The sequence below is a fragment of the Salvelinus sp. IW2-2015 genome, linkage group LG1 (assembly GCF_002910315.2).
Source record: "Salvelinus sp. IW2-2015 linkage group LG1, ASM291031v2, whole genome shotgun sequence".
In the NCBI taxonomy this organism is placed as follows: domain Eukaryota; kingdom Metazoa; phylum Chordata; class Actinopteri; order Salmoniformes; family Salmonidae; genus Salvelinus; species Salvelinus sp. IW2-2015.
The window spans coordinates 18615937-18637766 of record NC_036838.1 but is presented as its reverse complement, the minus strand read 5'-3'; the positions used below and the strand labels follow the sequence as shown (position 1 = coordinate 18637766).

The 21830-nt window shown below is 46.0% G+C and overlaps 1 protein-coding gene across 4 annotated transcripts in view; it reads right to left on the bottom strand.

Moving 5' to 3' along the window:
- Positions 1-3189: 3189 nt before the first annotated feature.
- LOC111962060 (plexin-B1-like) overlaps positions 3190-21830 on the bottom strand; it is a 117798-nt gene continuing 99157 nt past the window's right edge. For all 4 annotated transcript variants that reach the window (XM_023984855.2, XM_070441753.1, XM_070441733.1 and 1 more), the window contains 26 exons: positions 20445-21455; positions 19863-19997; positions 19587-19709; positions 18872-18965; positions 18030-18196; positions 17259-17410; positions 16928-17170; positions 16587-16763; positions 16198-16420; positions 14347-14592; positions 13730-13915; positions 11862-12010; positions 11583-11683; positions 10449-10666; positions 9919-10097; positions 9740-9806; positions 8971-9117; positions 8504-8669; positions 8096-8199; positions 7760-7844; positions 7300-7466; positions 7016-7176; positions 5458-5605; positions 5180-5320; positions 4794-4868; positions 3190-4397 (listed from right to left, as the gene is read on the bottom strand). In XM_023984855.2, the coding sequence (XP_023840623.1) occupies positions 4293-4397; positions 4794-4868; positions 5180-5320; positions 5458-5605; positions 7016-7176; positions 7300-7466; positions 7760-7844; positions 8096-8199; positions 8504-8669; positions 8971-9117; positions 9740-9806; positions 9919-10097; positions 10449-10666; positions 11583-11683; positions 11862-12010; positions 13730-13915; positions 14347-14592; positions 16198-16420; positions 16587-16763; positions 16928-17170; positions 17259-17410; positions 18030-18196; positions 18872-18965; positions 19587-19709; positions 19863-19997; positions 20445-21455 (4770 nt within the window). In that variant the 3' untranslated portion in view covers positions 3190-4292. The remainder of the gene's footprint in view (positions 4398-4793; positions 4869-5179; positions 5321-5457; positions 5606-7015; positions 7177-7299; positions 7467-7759; positions 7845-8095; positions 8200-8503; positions 8670-8970; positions 9118-9739; positions 9807-9918; positions 10098-10448; positions 10667-11582; positions 11684-11861; positions 12011-13729; positions 13916-14346; positions 14593-16197; positions 16421-16586; positions 16764-16927; positions 17171-17258; positions 17411-18029; positions 18197-18871; positions 18966-19586; positions 19710-19862; positions 19998-20444; positions 21456-21830) is intronic.

Here is a 21830-nt window from a genome sequence, read left to right as displayed (position 1 = left end):
ATGATTCGGTTATACTGTGCAATCTAGGGATAATGGTGGTGCACATGAAAGAGCATCAAACTGGAGAACCTACACGATGGCATGTAACGGATACACTCCCTGCACTTCTGTTAAAAAAAAGGTGCCTCTCTCTGAAATGATTGGCTATCCAAACAGGAAGACACGTGATTGGGTTTTACAGTGAAATGATATGCCGACTCATTGCTATATCATACGAMGATATAGCCTACCAGGAAGGTGGTGTCAAACTTCATCCATAAATCAGTTAAGGCTTATGTGTAGTTAACATTCATGCAACACCTCCAATTCATGTGATAACGTCGTTGCTTGGTACGTAGCTTTACCAAAGGATTTCATCCTAACTTCAACAAACTATTAAAGCTCTGTGGGACAGAATGAGAAGTCTAGGGATGCRTCCCAAATGGTAGCGGATTCCCTACATAATGCATTACTTTTGACCAAATCCGTATAATCCTAACCCTAAATGGGTGCCATTTGGGACGCAACCTAGMTTTAGAAAATACGTCTGTTGTGTAATAGAGAATGTCGAGGTGAGCAAATGAGGAATAACATAGCCCACGGGGAAACCATTAGAACTCATATCGGTAAAGTTCAGAAATGGAAATTAATGCTTTACAATCCTAATATTTGAATCAAACCTTGGAAAATATGACTAGGTCAAAGAATTTTCTGTGAAACTTCATGTACAGTAAATACAGCAGTTTACTTGTGTTAGAATACAAGTTCAACAAATATAGGAGCGGTTGCCATCTTGTGTTCAATAGAAGAACTGCACATATCAATGAGCGGTCTCCAATGTCAGATAAGTAGTCTACCTCAGAACAGCACAAAGTGAAAAATCATGATTCAGTAGAATTTTCTTGGTTTAAAACAAAAAAGGAATGTTAAAAATGTACAACATGGGAAGCTGTATGAACATTCACCATAAAATACTGTCTGCGGGACACGTTTTAACTATATTAAATTCAAAAGTTGAGATTTGTTTGTTTAATCTCTGATCTAGTGTCCCTCCAGTGACCGTTACCTTTTAGAAACGTCAAAATAAACAGCGTTAAAGCAACAAACAGTCGAAGTAAACAATTCATTCACACGGTCACCTATTTTCAGTACCTTTTGAAAGACTGCCTCTGCTTTCAGTACCGTTCTTTTAGTCCTGCAGTCTAGTCAGGACAGAGCTATTCATTTCAACTCTTACAATAACATTTTCCTCCCGTTCCGATAACATAAAGACGAACAACGCACAGATGTGTATGGACGTGGGCGCTACCTGAAAAAGCGGAATGACAATTACAGATTTTAAAAGACTGATTAAAACAAATATATAATTGCTGTCTCAAGAGTGTCATGACTGAGTGAACTATGTGTGCGTGTGTGTGAAAGACACCATTTGACCTTATGATTTGGACGGATATGGAAAAGCTACTGTTATGACATAAAGAGAGTCAGGGGGAGAGCACAATCTGGTTTACCATAGCAGACAAACAGTGATCACATGAAACAAGTTTCAATGAGATAAGAGGATAGCTTGAGTATTTAGTTGAGTAAAAGGAGGAAGAGAGTGCTGATAATTGAYGAGACTCAAGACCCTTGAAACTACATCGTCACCAATTAATACAGTTGTATAGGGTAGGTTTCCGAGTAATGTTTATGAAATGCTAATAAAACATTTTACTCTGCTGTGAAAAATTGTCTTGTCTTGAAGGGGGAGATCCAACCGGAATTCTGGCAATTGTGCACAAGAGAGAGGGAGGTATATACAAGTAATGCCCAACATATATACAGTACCACTCAAAAGTTTGGACACACCTACTCATTCAAGGGTTTTTATTTATTTTCACTATTTTCTACATTGTAGAATAATAGTGAAGACATCAACACTATGAAATAACAATATGGAATCATGTAGTAACCAAAGTGTTAAATCAAATATTTTATTTTTGAGATTCTTCAAAGTAGCCACTTTGCCTCGCTGACAGCTTTGCACACTCTTGATTCTCTCAACCAGCTTCATGGAGGTAGTCACCTGGGAATGCATTTAAATAACAGGTGTGCCTTGATAAAAGTTCATTTGTGGAATTTCTTTCCTTCTTAATGCATTGATACAGCGACAGGATGCTCTCGATTGTGCATCTGTAAAACTGACAAACTTTTTCGACTGACCAATCCAGAACATCCAGTCGCGCTGTATCAACAGCCTGGTTATGGCACTACACCGCCTCAACCCAAGCCCCCAGGGTGGTGCGGTCTGCACAACGCATCACTGGGGGCAAACTACCTGCCCTCATGACACTACAGCACCCGATGTCACAGGAAGCCCAAAAAGATCATCAAGACTAACCATCCGAGCCACTGCCTATCCACCTCGCTCCATCCAGAGGCAGATCACCGTACCGTCCGGTGACATCAACCTGGACCAGAACTGAAAACGTTCTATCTTCAAGCCATCACGCGCTGCCTAACAGGCAACACTAACTCACAGAGGCTGCTGCCTACATTGAGACCCAATCCACTGCCACTTTAAATGAGATCACTAGTTACTTTCCACATGCCACTCTAAATAAATGCCCCCTTATATGCTTACAATATCTACACTACTCATATCTCACTTGTATTACTGTATTTTATACTATACTATGCACCTTGCCATGCGCTCGGCCATCGGCTCATCATTATTACATGTACTCTTCTCATTCACCCTTTAGATTTGTTGTGTATTAGGTAGTTGTTGGGGATTGTTAGATATTACCTGCACTGTCGGAACTAGAAGCACAAGCATTTCGCTACACTCGCATTAAATCTGCTAACCATGTTATGTGACAAATAAAGTTTATTTGATTTGAGCCAATTGTTGTTGTGACAAGGTAGGGTGCAGAATAACCCATTATGAAAAGAAACAGCTCAAAAAGCAAGAGAAATGCAGTCCATCATTACGTAAGACATGAAGTCAGTTAATGCAGAACATTTCAAGAACTTTGAGTTTCTTCATGTGCGGTCACAAAAACCATCAGCGGTATGATGAAACTGGCTCTCGTAAGGACCGCAACAGGAAGGAAGAAGACCAGAGTTACCCTTTGCTGCAGAGGATATGTTCACTTAGAGAGTTAGTTCACTAGAAAAAAGCAGCCAACAAGTCTCAGCATATTGTGGGAACTCCTTCAGCTGTGGAAAAGCATTCATCATGATGCTGGTTGAGAGAATGCCAAGAGTGTGCAAAGGTGTCATCAAGGCAATGGGTGGCCACTTTGAAGAATCTAAAATCTGAATTCTTTGAATTGTTTAACACTTTTTTGGTTACTACATGATTCCATATGTGTTATTTCATTGTTTTGATGTCTTCACTATTATTCTACAATGTAGAAAATAGTAAAAATAAAGAAAAACCCTTGAATGAGTAGGTGTGTCCAAACTTTTGACTGGTACTATATATCCTCAATTACATAAAACAATGGTGTCAGTGGGCAGGGCATGTAAACCAAAACAGTTTACCCTTGCACGCATGCACATTTAAAGAGGGAGATGGACAGACATACCACCTCTAATTATGCAACGACACAAGCACAAGGCATGGGAAGTACCCTTTTCCATTTCATCCACCCAGTGTTTCCCATTGTGAAAAGGCTTCACGTCATACCATACCAAAAACAGTGACCGGTAAGTCCTTTCCATCTCTCTCTCACACTCACTCTCCATCTAGCTTCCACTAGAACCACCATGTTGATACATATAACACGACTTCTTTCATTCATTCATTTGAGACTACAGAGTTTTGACTTCAGCACGTTTCCATTGACACGTCACGTAATGTCCAGATAGCGTCCGGATAACATCCAGATCTCCCAAGCACTTTCTTATAATTCTCCTACTTCCACAGAGAGTTCTAGAAGAGAGGCAGACGCAGATGCCACAACGTGGTCCAACTCAGGGCTGAAGGTTGAACGGGTGGGACATACAAACAAAGGCTCCTGGTCTGTATGTCTCCCTTGCCCTTTCCCTCCTGTTTTTGTCCACAGTGGAGAGTGAGAGAAGGGTTTGTGTCCACCACCATCTCTAGAGGGCTTCATGTGTCCAGCAGCCCAATCCCCCCCCCCCAAAAAAGGAGAGTTTGTGTGTAAACACCAGTCACYCATTGGCCCTTAATGTGGAAAAGGGGGTGGGGCTTTTTGCTCCTCACTCTGCGTTTCCCTCCCCCACTCTAGTGGGTAACCTCACAGTGTGCGCGTCTCTTAATGTGGTCCCCCTGGCCGGCGTGGTCTCGGTCGGTGGTTCTGCTGTCACAAGTCGGTGACTTTGTTCTCCACGGCTGCAGCGACCTGCTGGAGCCGGTAGCCCAGCTGCATTTTCTGGGCCATGCTGTCCTCCTCTAGGGCCCCGATGATCTGAGAGATGGAGGGATGGAGAGAGAGAAAGGGATGAAGATAGATGGAGAATGGTGGAGTGTGATGGAGAATGGTGGAGTAATAGACGGATGGAGAGAGAGTGGGATGGAGAGAGAGAGAGGGATGGGATGGAGTGAGACAAAGAGAGGGAGTGAGAGAGAAAGAGAGGCGTGGAGTGAGGGATGAAGGGATGAATGAGGGATGAAAGGAGAGAGAGGGATGAAAGGAGAGAGGGAGGGAAGGAGAGAGAGAGAGGGAGGGAGGGAGGGAAGGAAGGAAGGAAGGAAGGAAGGAGAGAGGAACACAAATCCAGTTTAGAGCAGGTGCAAGGTAAACCAAAGACAACTATGATTTGTTATTCCATCCAACCAGACATGCGACTGAATGAAAACTCACCTGGTCATAGTATTTGTTGATGTACTTGTACAACTCGTGCAGGGCGACAAGGTAATTCAACTCTCCTGAGTAATTCTGGTTGGGGGAAAAAACATATTTTCATGTCATTCCAAATAAAAAATAAGCACATCTTTTCAAAGATTAACTGAAGTTGAATTGAAAATGTGCTAATATAAAGTTCAATTAACGATAGGACAAAGAACAGCTTACAAGGATAGTTATTTCAAACTGTCAGCAGTCAAGTTTTCAAGATGGAGCACTTTCAGTACAGAGCAAAAACTTTGATGGAAGATCACTTTTGCGAAGATCGCTTTTGGGGGAACTCTCCCTTTTAAAAGGAACAATACAGTGTTTACTGAACAAATAAACTGAAGTAAAATACCCACCCTGGACAGCTCTGCTAGAGCGGAGTTCATCTCCTGATCACTGGCAGAGATGGTCTGTCTGATGTCAGCGTAGTACCTTTCCACCATCTGCTTGTAACGGGGGATGTCTCGGGCATACAGCAGTTTGTTGATTGGTGAATCCTGGAGAGAGAGACAGAGAGAGAGAGAGAGAGAGAGAGAGAGAGAGAACCAGTTTAGAAAAAAAATATCACATCATCCATAGTCCTCTCATCCCACCCTGTCCCTTGGTCCCGTCTCTCCCTATCTGTCTCTCTCACTCTGCCCAGCTTGTGCTCAGCGGTGGTGCAGGAGTCCATGAACGTCTGGGAGATGACCGTCAGCACAGCGTCCACGTGGTCCGAGGGCTGAACGTCAAAGATGAACTGGGGGTTCTTCACAATGTTGATCCAGAACCKCAGSGGCAAACTGAAGGCAGGGAACCAGYGTTACAGAACTGTTATTGCCATGTTCACATGTTACATATATATTTGTTTATTTGGATCCCCATGAGCTTTTACAGAAGCAGTAGCTACTCTATACAACGATATACAAACACAACAAAAAAATAGTCTGTTAGTGTGTCTGTGTGTCCCCTCACAGTCCCGCCGTTCCATGAGATGTTTAAACCATTTTTTAAAAGGTMATTTTTCTGTTTGCTTCGGTACTTGGAGATGGGAGAGCCATGTGATCATGGCTCTGTGTAGTACTGTGCATTGCGTGAATTTGTTTTGGACTTGGGGACKGTGAAGAGACCCCTGGTGGAATGTCTTGTGGGGTATATATATGAGGTGTCTGAGCTGAATTTTATTTGATTATGCAGTCAATCTGAAATTGTCATTACAGTAATATTTCTCATAACTAGGAGAAGCAGTTAGTATCTCGTCAACCCTCAACCGGGAAAGACTGGCATGCATATTGTTGATGTTCGTTCTGTATGTGCAGTTAAGAGCAAGGCGTGCTGCTCTGTTTTGAGCCACCTGCAGCTTTGCTAGGTCTTTTTTTGCTGCACTTGATCATATTACCTGACAAGACCCGAGCCTGAACAACTAATACAATAGATTGTTGTGTAAAAACATCTTTATAACAGACATAGACCTAGGAGTGTAGATTCCTCAACTTGCTCAATGGTCACRCCCTTTATGTACAACTCCAGCTGAGGTTTAGGTCTCAGAGAATGTTTTTAACCAAATACAATGTTTTTAGTTTTAGATGCATTTAAGACTAGTTTATTATTAAATCACCCGTTCTGATACCCACTGGAATTTCAGTGAGCTCACTGGCTTTGGGTCATCCGCATACATAGTCATTCAAAATAGAGAAGAGTGACGGCTCAAGGCAGCTGCCCTGTGGGACACCGCGCTGTATATTTCTGATGCTAGAGAAGCTTCTATTGAAGAACACTCTCTGGGTTCTATTGGATAAATAACTCTCCAACCATGTGATGTAAAGCCAAAGTGAGTTACTTCAAAATCAATATTATTAATAACAAAGGCTGCACTGAAATCTAAAACTACAGCTCCAACTGTCATCTTATTATCCATTTCTTAGAACCATTTATCAGTCATCTGAGTCAGTGCAGTACAAGTTTAGTGCCCTCTATATGCATGCTGAAAGTCAGTTTACATATAGATATAGATACATATATCACCAGACCACATACAAACATACACATGTATGCACACACACAGATTCAYAAAGACACACATGTTGATCTTCCAGATGTGGACGGCATCGGGATAAGTGTGTGTGCGTATGCGTGGGGTTGAACCTATGTGTGTACGTGTAATGTGTGTCTGCGTCTGCAATCGGCGTGCGTGTGTGTGTGTGTGTGTGTACCTGTTGGTCTTCCAGATGTGGATGGTCTCGGGGTCAGTGATGGCGTGGTGTTGCGCCTGGTCGTCCAGCAGGTCAAAGAAGTACTTGACGGCCAGCGGAACGGGACGACTGGTAGACAGGATCACAGTGAACAGGTCGTCTACAAACTTCTGCAGAGTTCCCTGTGGAGGGAGGGAGGGAGATGGGGAAAAGGTTAGGGTTTGAAAGTGGGTGGAAGTGTGTGTGTCTACAGCATCTGGCTCTTCACTTGATTCTTAGTGTGTATGTGTGCATCCAGTATCTACCTTCATAGAGAGCAGGCGTGTGAGGTAGATCTCTGGTATAGCCTTGGCCCTCTCCCTCTCCCTCACGCTGCCCCGGCGGTGCTTGGGTAGCTCRGGCTCCTCACTGGCYTTGACCAGGTGCCACAGCCTCACCCCGCCCTCGTCCGCGTCCTCCAGCATGGGCGTCTCTGAATGAGGGAGGGGGAGAGAAGAAAGGAGAAGGGTTGAGAAAGAACGTTTGAAAGAATCAAATAAAAATGCTTATCTTGTATTTTTTATTCCATGTCCACAAAAGTGAACATCGGAGTCAACGTTTCAGCCTAGTGGCCTTTCTCAAGACGAGATACACTGACACTTATTCGACAGAAACTTAGTGGAAGAAACTGGACATATAGCTAGTTTGGCTGGGCACTGTAGAAGAACAACGAGACATTTCCCAGAGAGAGAGAGAGAGAGGAACTAAAATGCAAGCGGAACTCACTTTCCCCTGCTACGTAGTCATGATTGTCGTGGTGGATGTGTTTGCTGTGGCGCGGGACCAAAGCCACTGTCGCGCCATCTGGAACCTAACACACAAAAATAACAACAACAACAACTGTTATAAATCTCTCAAACGGTTAGTGTATGCACTATGAAGGCTTATGAATGCTTATGAAAGGTTAACGAAGTGATACACCGTTAAGTAAAGGCTTAGAAACATGAATGTTAAATCTTAAAGCCATTATGAATGCTTTATAAAGGCTCTATAAATACTTTACGTGTTACAAACTCTGTATGAAGCGTTAGGAAGGCTCTATGAATGTGTGTGGGTGCAGACCTTGTAGTGTTGTAGTGTATTGAGGCGCTTCCAGTTGCCCTGGACAACAGATGTCAGGTCTTCATCAGACAGGATCAAATGACCAGCTACACCGGACCTCCACTCTAAAAAAACACACACACACACACACACACACACGTTAGACAGGGCTATAGACAGAAGTAAAATAGAACACTATATTATAGAACACTATATTAAAGAACACAAAAATGATATTAAAAGAGAGAAAAAGAGAAAAAGAGGCTGTGTGTGTGCGTGCGCATCGTTGTGTGTGTGTGCGTGTGAGAGAGAGAGTGCATGTGTGTGAGTGTGTGTGTGTGTGTGAGAGAGAGAGTGCATGTGTGTGTGTGTGTGCGTGCGTGTGCGTGAGTGTGTGTGTGTGTGAGAGAGAGTGTGCGTGCTTCTCACCCAGGTCTAGGGAGTCTGTGTGTGGCCGGTGGGAGAAGGAGGTGCCCTTGTAGACCTGGTCCAGGAGTTTCTCCTTCACCTGGGTGATGGTGTCTATGTCCAGCACCTTGGAGGGCAGCGGCTGGGTCTCGTTCACCCCCCCACCCTGCATCAACACGTTCAGGGTCTGGGAGAGGGGGAGGAAAGAGAGCGAGGATGAGCTTTCAAAATCACTCACAAAGCACACTTTCTTGGATGTATATATAATCTATTTATCTATCTCTGGCTTTTCACTGAAGAAAAAAAACACACTGTGCGTGTGTGGTTAGATTGAGTGGACATGTGTGCGCACGTGTTTGAGTGTGTGTCTGAACCCCTGAGTGTGTGTGTGTGTGTCTGAACACGTTTGTGTGTGTGTGTCTGAACACGTTTGTGTCTTTGAGTCCGTGTGAGTGTGTGTCTGAACTCCTGAGTGTGTGCATCCTCACCAGGGTCTTGTACTCCACGTCTTCTCGGAGCAGGCGGTTGTCGTTGAGCGTGTACTTTGCTTTTCCCGTCACCGCGTCCACCGGCCCCTTGTCCACCTGGTGCTTGATAGCCCTGAACAACATGTACAGGGACTCGCCTGCAGAGTCCTAGGGAGAAACAACAACAGTTAAACAACTAGCGTCAGGCAAACCATGCTAACGATCAGGTAAACAATTAGCATCATGCTAACAATCACTGTCCTGGGAAAGACAAGGACACAACATACAGTGATTATGTTTACGCTAATAAATGCTAATGCTACAAGGCATTTTGACCCAGGTAAGATATAGATCGCCAAGTATGCTTCAAACTGGCATGGAAGACATAGCCAAGATTCCCACCCCTGGAATAAAGGCCCCGTTCGCATTCTTCTAAAGTGAATCCTTCCTTCCATGTAATCACGGATTAGAAATGAGTGGACAGGTGAAAGCCATGTGGTGGAGCCATTTTATCTCTGTCCAATTGTGTCTCATCTGTGATTACTTCAAGGAAGGGAGCAAGACGCTGCACAACAATGCACTTCTAAAGAACGGGGCCCATCATTTCTGTCCAATTGGCTGCGTTTACACAGGCAGCCCAATTCGGATCTTTTGCGCAATTAWTGGCAAAAAAGATCTGATCTGTCATAAAACCAATTAGTGGCAAAGAAAATATGAATGGGGCTGCCTGTGGAATGGGGCCATCATTTCCTCCTCTTTGTGTGACAGTAATTCATGKGGGCCGACTCACCCTGAGGAAAGCGTAAAGGCAGATGGACATCCAGTTGGTCAAAAGCTTCTCCACCACTGTCTCCGTTCTGAAAAATGACGCCATGTTAAAAATCAGTTACAGGTCCATGGAGCACACACACACACACAATCCCACCCCCTGACCCACACATCCCCACTCTCCAACTCTTCCTATCTTACCTTCGCAGCATGAGCTTTGGGTTCTTGGCCACGTACTGCTCCACTAGATCATTGAGGAGGGTCTTGAGGATGTCGGTGAAGTACTCCAGTTTACCGTGCAGCGCCACCGTCAGGAGAGATGCCACGTAGGCCCGGTCCCGAGGCGAGAACGTCCGCTGGCTCTCCAGAGTATGGATGAACTGGGGGGTGGAGGAAGAGGGATGACAGAGTTAGGGGGGGGAAAGAAAAATGGAGCGAGAGACCGCCAAATATCACCCATGAATACTCTCCCGTAATATTTCAACGAGAGGAGGCTGGTGTATTCAGGAAGAAGAGGATGGTTCTCTTCTGTAATTTGAGTGTTTTTTGTTATATAACCATATACTACACAATTCAAATCCTGGTCTAAGTCTTGCTAGGTCAGCTACCAATGTTCTTCATCGCAGTCATTGCACCTTGCCTGCTTTCCTTCAAAACCACTTGTCTAAAACAAACTTTCACAAGTCCACTAACGTGGTAAGAACCGCCAATCATCATCACTGTCCCCCTACCTTGGTGAGGAAGAGTTTGCTGTTGAGCAGGTTGGAGAGCTGCACCAGGCCCTGCTCCACTGTGGCCCGTCGACACTCCTGCACGTCCAGATCCCTCCGCAGGGGCGACTCSCGGTGGCCCGGGAAGAAAATCCGCTCGGCGTAGCGCCGGTAGTCCAGGAAGGGAATGCCTGAGCCCACCAGGTCACTGGACATGTCCATCATCTCCGTCATCAGGTCTGTGGGGGAGGGGGGTCAGGGGTTCAAAGGTTAAGAGAGTATGACCTTCCTTGGAACACATAAATGGTTGAGTGAAAGTCAGTGGAGAAAAAGGGCCCCTTAGAGAGTATAAAGAACTTTTGGCTTTTAAGCCAAAAGCGGTCACCTAAATGAACAGATGTAATTTCTGGACAATATATCATTGGACAGAAAGGGTCACACCCCCCCTAAAGCCTTGAGAAACTTCCCTCAGGGAACTCGTCTCATGGTTTTTAATGTTGTCAATGTCATTTAGAGCTGTATACCGTATTTGACCATGTACCGGTATTGATGCACGGAACGGTTTCGGGTTTYTACTTTACCTTCTATAAYAGTATTGTAATTGTTAAATGTGATACGCCACTCCGGCGCGTGTAATGTCCATTTTTATAGTTTACTCCGTTTGCTACTCGAGTCATATCTCTCCCTCTCGTCCTGCATGCTGCTTCCCCATACGCTTCACTACACTAAGCCCTGCCCCTGTCCCTCAAGTACTTGCCGTGCTCAAAGTGCTGCTCACTATATTCCAACTATAGCACTAGAATATTTCCATGATTCCAACAGTTCACCAATTAATTAGGCCTAGATTTTTTGAAAATGCTCAACATAATCGTTGGTTGAAGTTGGATTGAACAATAAAACAATCAGAATGAATAAAGCCCTGTTGAAAAATAATAATTGATGTGTTTCCACCCTAGGGGTCATGAACTACTCATAAAGCATATTTAGAACATTTATTGTCCAAAAACATACTGTGAAATACCTTCATAAATGTGAAAAATATCTTGATGACATTTTGGCCATATCGCCAAGACAACAACGTTTTTTTTCTGTCACTTCCTCTAACCCTGTCTCTCCCTCTAACGCTGTCTGTTAGTCATAGTGTTAGGGTCTGACCTGTGAACTCTTTCTTGCACCGGTCTCTCACGCTGGTCTCCAGGTTCTCCAACTGGATCTGTACCTTCTTGTAGTCCCTCAGAGCCTGCTTACTCTTCCTCCTGACAGACAGGCAGACAAACAGAGACAGACAGAGACAGAGAGACAGAGACAGAGAGAGAGCACACATACAGACACACATTAGAATTACACTCGTAGCTCAAGGTACAAAAAGTTTACGTAAACAAATGCAAATGCTTGCACCCACATACCCCTACCCCACCTTACACACACACGTACCTGTAGATGAGGACTATGATGAGGACGATGAGGGCTACAATGGAGGCCCCCACGCCCACCCCTATCTGGGCCTCGAGGGGGAAGGTGGACAGGCTGAGGGTGTCATACTGCACCCTGCCCAGGGAGAAGTTCAGGTTGCCCATGTGGACCTGGAACACACACACACACACACATCAGCTATGGAGCGACACTGAACAAAAAATATAAATGCAACAATTTCAAAAGATTTTACTGAGTTACAGTTCACTCTTCCTCAATGGCTTTGTGAAGTTGCTGGTTATTGGCAGGAACTGGAACTTGCTATTGTATAAGTCGTTCCAGAGCATCCCAAACWTGCTCAATGGGGTGACATGTCTGGTGAGTATGCAGGCCATGGAAGAACTGGATATTTTAAGCTTCCAGGAATTGTGTACAGATCCTTGCGACATGGCCGTGCATTAATATGCTGAAACATAAGGTGATGGTGGAGGATGAATGGCACGACAATGGGCCTCAGGATCTCGTCACGGTGTCTCTGTGCATTCCAATTGCCATCGATAAAATACAATTGTGTTCGTAGCTTATGCCTGCCCATACCATAACCCCACCGCCACCATGGGGCACTCTGTTCACAACTTTGACATCAGCAAACCACTCGCCCACACAACGCCATACACGCTGTCAGCCATCTGCCCAGTACAGTTGAAACTGTGATTCATCTGTGAAGAGAACACTTATCTCCAGCATGCCAGTGGCCATCGAAGGTGAGCATTTGCCCACTGAAGTCGGTTACGACGCCGAACTGCAATCAGGTCAAGACCCTAGTGAGGACGACGAGCACGCAGATGAGCTTCCCTGAGAGGGTTTCTGACAGTTTGTGCAGAAATTCTTTGGTTGTGCAAACCCACAGTTTCATGTGCTGTCCTAGTGGCTGGTCTCAGACAATCAAGCAGGTGAAGAAGCTGGATGTGGTGGACCTGGGCTGGTGTGGTTACACATGGTCTGAAAGTTGTGAGGCCGGTTGGATGTACTAACAAATTCTCTAAAACAATGTTGGAGGCAGCATAAGGTAGAGAAATTAACATTAAATTCTCTGGCAACAGCTCTGGTGGACCTTCTTGSAGTCAGCATGCCAACTGCATGCTCCCTCAAAACTGGAGACAACTGTGTCATTGTGTTGTGACAAAACGKCACATTCTGGAGTGGCTATTTATTGTCTCCAGCACAAGGTGCACCTGTGTAATGATCCTGCTGTWTAATCAGCTTCTTGATATGCCACACCTGCAGGTGGATGGGTTATCKTGGCAAAGGATAAATGCTCACTAACAAGGATATAAACAMATTTGTGCACAAAATCTGAGAGAAATGAGCTTGGACATTTTCTKRGMTGTTCYATTTCAGCTCATGAAACATGGGASCAACACTTTACATGTTGCGTKTATATTTCTCTTCCGTATAGAACGTGTACAAGCTGGGGTAGTTAGTTTGCCTCTAATGGKGTTAGGAAGTCTAATTGAGACTACTGAGATGCACCCTTGTGTGTCAACCTTTGTCTGATTCACACTATAGGGACAAACCGAGCYAAGTGGAACTGTACTGGGCTGGCCTGGTTACACATGCATCCACCAAAGTTGATGAAACCATGCTGGAAAAGACAAAGTGAAAAGAATCCAAGCCAGCACACTACAGTTTTGGTCAGCACAGTASTGTGAAAAGAGTATTAGTGTGTTGTAATTGACTCTCTTATCGATCTTGTGTATTGAAATGTGTTTTGGGGAAATGCCAGTCTTTGGGACGATGCGTTTTGAAACATGTGATTCTGTCTGTTTGGAACAAAAGTGTGTCTAGGAATGGAAACGGCAGAGGTGGAGCACATAAGGTGGACTTACGGTGAACTCGGGCAGCGTGTCGGCGCCCTCGCGCTTCCTGCCGCCGTTGGGAGGTCCCGGGATGGGCTGCTGGGGCGGGGGCTCGCAGTACAGGTGGTTCCTGGTGAGGGTCTTCACGGCACACACACCCTCCCCCACCAGTACCACCACCTCCTCCTTAGAGATGGCCAGGTCCAAGTTCTCACCCTATGGAAGGGGGGGGGGGGGRGAAAGAGAGAAAGGGAGAAGATATTACCACATTGAGCATCATGCTTGAATCAAGACTTGTGCATTCCTAGCCTCATCTTTGGAATATTCCTCTATTTCCCCCCCCATCTCTCATAGGAGTCTAGCCTTCTCCTAAACTCCAGCCAGGGGACAGAATTAAAGTTTTATTTCTGACTGCAGCTTTCAGCTGCAAGGCCTTCCAGGAGACTTCTCTCTCAAGACCAGTTGAGTGGAAAGTTAAAAAAAAGAAAAGAATCTTTACATTCTATACCTTTGCCTTGGATTTATAGTACTAGCTAGCAGATAATGCTAACCTTCAGCTGTCAACTGTACATACTGTTAGCCTGAAAGCTGTCTAGCCTCCCGCAGCTAATTTCACAAGTTGAGAGTAGGTAGCGGCTAATGCTAACCTCCAGCTGAATGAAGCTTCCTGGGTTGTAGCGGTAGGGCTTGAGGGGCTCCTGCTGGTTGAGCGGGTGCAGCACAGGGTTGGGCTCGTAGCTGAAGGCCCCCTGGGGGCTGACGGCACCGAACGGGAAGCGCAGGTTGTCCAGGAGGAAGGCCACATCAACCCGCGAGCCCCACACCGAGGGCTCCACCGCCGGGCTCCGACACAGGATCAGACTGGAGGAGTTCACCTCGCAGCGCTCTATGTACTGAGGGGGGGGACAGAGAGGAGGGGGAGGTGATATCAATCAATCAAATGTATTTAGAAAGCTCTTTTTACATCGACAGTTGTCACAGAGTGGTTGTTCTTCGCAATCTAGGGCCAGCGTTGGGTGTAACGGAAGTAACAGTTACAGAAGTAACAGTAACGGAAGTAACAGTTACAGAAGTAACGCGTTTACAGTAATCAGATTACTTTAATGAGTAAAAGAGTACTATAACAAGGGACTTTAAAAAATATTGTAATAATATTACAGTTACTTTTTTAAGTAACACGCGTGTCACCTTTATGTTACTCTAAGAACATATTTCCCAACCGGGGTAGTTGTGCTTCATGATTCATTGATCTCGACTTGTTTCCCCATTTAGTTCTCGAGCGAGCAGAGAAAGCTTGTTTGAAGAATTGTCGCGACAGCTGGCCATAAAAATGGATAGAGGGCGCACCTCTGATCGCCAACGATCACTTCTGTAATAGGAGCACAAGTATCTTGGCTTCACCACCTAGTGGCAAGTGTGCCRTCTAGCTACCCAACGGTCGCACTGGAAGGAAAAKAAAATCTGTACAGAGGTTTAGCTTCTATTAGGTTTGGCTGTGCAACATATCATCCATTTCATAGGATGACAYAAGTTTAGACTAAAGGGATTTAGTCTTTATAGTGAAAAAAGAATGTAAAAAAATGATTCCCACCGGAACTTCTGACGGCAGACCCTCTGAAAACAATCCCCCAGTTCCAAATGCTCCACAATCATGAAATTATTCAGCAAATAGCCTCGTCTACTACTAATCTTGTACGCCTATTCATTTACATTATCATCGCGCATTCTATAGACACAGGCTTTACATTTCTTGATCAGTGCGCTGGCACATACTGTACGGCTGCAGTGTTGTGGATTAGGCCATCAATTGGGACAACTTGTTTTCTATCAAACCAAAAGAGGSTACATGGAATTATTGATGGTTGATAGATAAGGTAAGCCATTTTTTTTTTTACTTGCCTCGTAAATGGATGAATACAACAGTGCTYAGCCTACATTTCACGTGTGCATAAAAGATTGTCTTGTGTCATGGAGGGGCCATGCTATGGGTGTATCCTAGTTTGCATAATATGTACTGCAAATGTTCTGCAAAATTCGGACATAAATGCAGCAGTGAATAAATCAGGCTACACACATTTAGGAAACAAAAGTTTTGACCAAGATGTTTCTGATTGGGTTGAAGAGTAGAAGACGTTAGTAGCCTATCTTTGGTAGMGCGTGTGTGGCTCGCCTCGCTATTTCCGACAGTCAAATAAACATTGCGGTTTTCAGATTGTGTTTCATGCAAAGTAATATTGTAACATAACAACTTACTCCCCCCCCCATGTAACAAGTAATATGTGATACTACTTTTTCATGTTAATCCCAACRCTGCCCAGGATAGAGGGCAGAGGGGGAGGGAGAGCTGCAGGAGGGGGAGAGGGACGGGAGAGGGAGAGCGATAGGGATTTCCTTGAGTGAGGAAAGCCTGACACAGTCAGAACGTTATTCCTTTGAGTAGAGTTCCAGCTACGAATAGCATAAAGATGACAGCACACACCCTCTCCCTATCCACACACCTGTTTTATGGAGCATAGGGGGTTGCCGGGGCAATGGGGCTCCGGGACGATCCTGCGATGCCTCAACAGCAGCACCTTKTCCTCAGTCTCTTCCTCCCTTTCGMCTCCACTCCTCCTYCTCTTCCTCTGGCCGATGGACTCATAGGGGGACAGGGTCACCAACATCCTAGGTTCCTGCACCACATCCAGGTTATGACCAGACACGAAGACCAGACGACCACCGCTACAGAGAGAGAGAGAGAGAGAGAGAGAGAGGCAATATTGAGTGTCTCCAAGTGTTTCAGTCTAGCTGACGAGGTCTAAGGGTCTTTGCCCCTACTTCTAACTATATGGTCATACCCAATTCTAGGTTTAGGAGTGGTGCCAAACACACACACACACACACACACCTGAGGAAGCTCTTGGCGGGCGCGGCCTGGGTGATGTTGGGGTTGGGGGTGAAGCGGTAGGCCGACTCGTGAAGGTGGCGCTGGCTGTTGCCATAGTGAAGCGTCACGCGGTGATCGCCCGTCCTGTTGCTGCTGCCCGTCACACACACCACACTGCCCTCCTGGACCTCCGACGAACTGGGGGGAGGAAGAGGAGAGGGAGGGTAGTTGAGAACCGAGAAGTCGTACAATACGGCAAATAGGATCATGTATCAATGGCTGTGTGTGTGTGTGTGTGTGTGTGTGTGTGTGTGTGTGTGTGTATGTGTGTGTACATGAGTTTGTGTTTCATAATCACTCACATGACACAGGGCACTCCTCCCACAGTGACAGTGATGTCAGAGGGGCGTCCCGTGAGCAGGTTCCTCCCAGTGATGGTAAGGGATGATCCCCCCGCCATGGGACCCCTCTGGGGGGACACCTCCATCACAAAGGGGTCCTGGTAACTGAACCTCTGGCTGGAGAGGCCAAACTCTCCCCCGCTCACTTCTACTGACACCTGGCCCATCTTCTCTCCCCCGCTGGCTTCAGTCTTACACACGATCCTACAGAAAACACACAAACGCACAGATTGAAGACGACGCGTCCGAGAAATAGTCATCTCACACACACTCTCTCATTCACAGTCCTTACCTGGAGGAGACCTCGTAGAGGTGGGGGATGACAGAGCAAGACACCCCGGCCACACTGACAGAGTGGAGAATGTCCTCAGCCTTCTGGCCCAGGTTGGACCCTGAGATGGTCACCACCGTGCCCCCCTCCACCAGACCTGACAGGGGCTCGATCTAACAAACATATCCTCCAACATAAGCCTCAACAGTATTAAGATATCTCTATATATTACTCATGTCTATATATATTACTCATGTTTCTATATATTCTCACGTCTCTATATATATTACTCACGTCTCTAATATATTACTCACGTCTCTATATATTACTCACGTCTCTATATATATTACTCACGTCTCTATATATTACTCACGTCTCTATATATATACTCACGTCTTCTATATATATTACTCACGTCTCTATATATATTACTCAGTCTCTATATATATTACTCACAGTTCTTCTATATATATTACTCATGTCTCTATATATATTACTCATGTCTCTATATATATTACTCATGTCTGTATAGGACTATAAAATATTATAGTGAAGATAAACTGAGCAAATTGTGATAGTTAGAAAACTAAAACTAACTAGAAACTAAGTTAGTCCAGAAGTTGACATCAGCTATATCACAATCTGACTTATCTTTGACAGTGAAAATGCTTGATGAGCCAAATGACAGGAGGATTCAAGTTCAAGTGTTAAAACGTGTTACTAAGTGTGAATCAATGAGCAGTAATAAGTCCTGAGCGTTGAACTCTTGACAGGGGGGGGGGGGATTCTCACGGCATGAATGACGGGGGCGGGGCAGGTCTGTTCGATGGGCTCGCTGCAGGAGTCTCCGTACAGACATGTGGACTGGCTCCCTCCGCACCACACACAGCCATACTTCTGGTCCGCCGTGTGACACCGGCTACAGTCTGAACGCCCCACTGAACAGTTGTACAGAGTCACTGGGAGGGAGAGAGAGGCAAACTATAGTCAACTCACTAAACTAGACAGTTGAGTTGAAATGAGTCTCTGTAGGAGAGTTGTAGAGTGCTGAGGGACAATATACATGCTGAGTGTACAGTTATACAGAGTCATTGGAGGAACAGCGAGAGAGAGTTATACAATTGTGTGAGAGAGTTTACAGTGTGTTGAATGAGTTTAGTGTTGGAGTGAGGAGTGTCTGAGAGAGTTTCCAGTGCGTTGAATGAGTTTAGAGTTGGAGTTGATGGAGTGTCTGTGAGAGTTTACAGTGGTGAAATGAGTTGGAGTTGATGGAGTGTCTGTGAGGGAAGTGTTAGAGAGTGAGTGGAAGAGAATACAGTCACTGGGGGAGAGAGTGTGTTCTGTGAGTGTCGCGCGCGCTTGCCTGCTTGTGTGTGTGTGTGTGTGTGTGTGTGTGGTGTGTGTGTGTGTGTGTGTGTGTGTGTGTGTGTGTGGTTGTACAAACAGAAGACACGGCGTGATAAAAAACACACACGACCACACTCATGCTACCAGGTCTCTCTGGACCACAAATGCTTGATACAGACGTGAAATAGAAAAACATGTTAAAAAATATAAATTGTTATGGCTGAGAGCAACAACAGCTGTCTGGGCTGGCGGCAGGTGTTCCTCAGTGCTCTAACGCCGGGGCTCACCATACAGGTCGTGAGCGCTGTCCACGTGGAAGGTGTCCCGCCTCTTCACGTACACCATGGCGTTGTACTCTTCCGCCGGGGCAGAGTAGGAATACTGCAGCGAGAATTAGTCATTAAAGTTTCCATAGAAACTGCAAGAGTACTACAGTTTCCATAGAAACGGAAAGAGTACTGCAGTGGCACTATTCCCTKTAGAGTGCACTACAAAGGGAAACGGGTGYCATTTGCGAGGCAGACAGAGTTTCAATAGAGTATTGAAGTTTCCTAAGAAATGTCAATAAAGTTACCATAGAAACKCCAAAATTTTCACTTAAAAAAAGGGGATATAACAGTGATCAGAAAGTACAAAACTACWGTTGGCTGCAGTGTCAGCAGTGTTTAACACACATTGAATTGAMTTTATTTTGGGTAACAGACATACAACAAAGTGTACAATGTGGACCCAGRGGATATCACTTGAAAGTATTAAGACTCGTGTATCCAAAGTGGTCCTTTAAAGCGTTTAAGTATAACAAAGCCATGAATAAAATCATAATCATATAGGATAAATCCAAAGTCCCATACCACAATGCACACCGATATGCACACCGATATATTTCATCATTCTAGGTAATGTAGTGTGGATATTGGAACAGAGACATATTAAAGTCACTGACAAGATTCAACTAAATCTTCATCCAAACTGGCAGTGAGTGAGTATGGGATAGAGTCTGACCTGGTGCAGCTGACAGGTGATGTCAAAGAGAGACGGGTCCATCTCGTCCATCTCCACATAGGCGTCCACCACCACCGTACGGCCCTCGATCACCAACACACACTCGTAGTCCAGGTCTCTGTCCTGCWCACACACACACAACATACACATCAATCCAGGTTGAAACGTCAACAGGGGCATTTGTTAAAAGATAACTTCCCAAAAATTAAATGAAATCCTGACTTTTGTAATTGCCCCAGAACCCGGAGTAGGGGTGTGTGTGTGTGTGTGTCTTACCTGGTACAGGTGGAGGTTTCGGGCGAGTAGCGTGATCTTCCTCTCCACTCTGACTGGTAACAGAGGCGAATCCTTGACCTTCTCCACACAGGGGCAAGCAGACGAGCCCCAACTCACATAGGAGCCCTCGTCCCCCTACATTCCCAACACACACAGTTGTGTTAGATACATACACATACACTCACAAGGACACACACACTCCAACCAACACGAGCTCTCGCAAATTTCTGAAAATCCCATCAACCCATAAGAAATGGACAGTTATACGTTATAAGGATGTTATAGGATTTTTGATGTAATACYGGACTATTAGAATGGTCTAACAAACAATAAAACATATGAAAACATTCACAAAAAAGCAACTGCTCCAGCTTGCGCTGATGCAGCCATTTTTTCAGGTCGATTTCCAAAAGCCAAAGCAATGTCAACAACGAAAATCAAAACACAGTGAGGAATAACAAGGGGATAAGGGGACATTGGGGATTCTGGCAATTGGTGTCAGAAGTGGGATTCTAGAGAGCCGTGTCCAGTCAAGAGCTGGGACCACGGCGGCCATGGAAGCTCCAGGGAACTCGAACTCACCGGCAGGAAGATGTCGGCCGAGTCGTACTGGTAGTCCAGCTCTGAGTCGGCGTCAAGAAGCCGGGGGTAGGCAGAGGCCGAAGGGGAGTGCTCAGCTGCCTCTCCGTCCCCTGAAAGCACGGTGGTGGCCGAAAACGCCACGCTGGTGTCGTTCTCCGCCGCTGTGCCCTCCGTCTCCTCTTCCACTTCCTCCATGGGCCAGAGGAACACTTCCGGCTCGGCTCCCTGGCCCTCCGCCTCAGTGGGGGGGAGGGGCTCTAGCGGGGGAGGGAAGTGGGCTCCCGTCAGGTCTAGGTGGAAGGTGGGCTCCGAGTTGGCCGGTTCCCACAGGGGGAAGGGGGTCGGGAAGGGGGAGCTGCCAGTGGTGGGCTGRACCTCCATGGGGGGCTTGGCCAGAGTCAAAGCCTCGTCCAGTTCCTGAGGGGGGGACGCGGTGACCACTTCCAATGGGGATGTCTCGGGGGGGAATGCCAGGGGGTTTAGGGTGGCGAGATCATCGGACGGCTGCTCGTCTTCGGTCATAACTGTCGCCACCTCGGTTTCTGCGGCGAGCTCCATGTCACCAGGGGTAACCACAGGGCCTTCAGTTTCACTTTCAGCCTCTGCAAAGAGCTCTCCTGTGGTTGTTTGCTCCTCTTTCTCACTGGTGGTGGTCTCAGGCCTGGGCGTTGTAGCCTCGACTAACGTTGTAGGGGGAAGAGTGGTGGGGGCCTCCGTCGACATAGCAGTGGTGGGCGGTGTAGTCGGCTCCGGTGTGGTGGTTGTGGGGACGGTTGTAGGCAGGGTTGTTGTCGGAGGCTCCTCGGTGGTAGCTATGGTGGTTGGGGCTTCGGTTGTTGTAGTCGTGGCGATAGTTGTTGTAATTGTGGTAGTTGTCGTTGTTGGGGGTGCGGTTGCTGTTGTAGTTGTTGGGGGCGCAGTTGCTGTTGTGGGGGCCACAGTTGTGGATGGGGAAGTCGTTGTTATAGTTACGGCTTTAGTAGTGGGAGGAGCCGAGGTGGGGAGTTTAAACTGGGTGGTGGAGGCGGGTAAAAGGGGGAAGACATGGGGGAGAGGGCGAGACAGAAATAAACAAACTYATAAGTTGACTGAAAAACCCAAATTGGATGTGAAATACGTCTCCTGAATGTTGTCAGTGTTAACATTAACGAGGACACGTCTCATGCATTTGGTTGGCGACACACAGGCAAAATGGAGATGATTATTAGTTATATCTGATGTACGCTTGTTTTGGGACATGAGGAGCCGTGAGAAAATGAGTGTCTGGTTATTAATGACTCCCAACAGTTTGTGTTCTCATTAGCGACCTTCTTGATCGGCCCCAACCAGCCTTACACTAGGGTGCATCAGGTGGACAAACTCTACAGTGAACAAAATAGCCAGGCT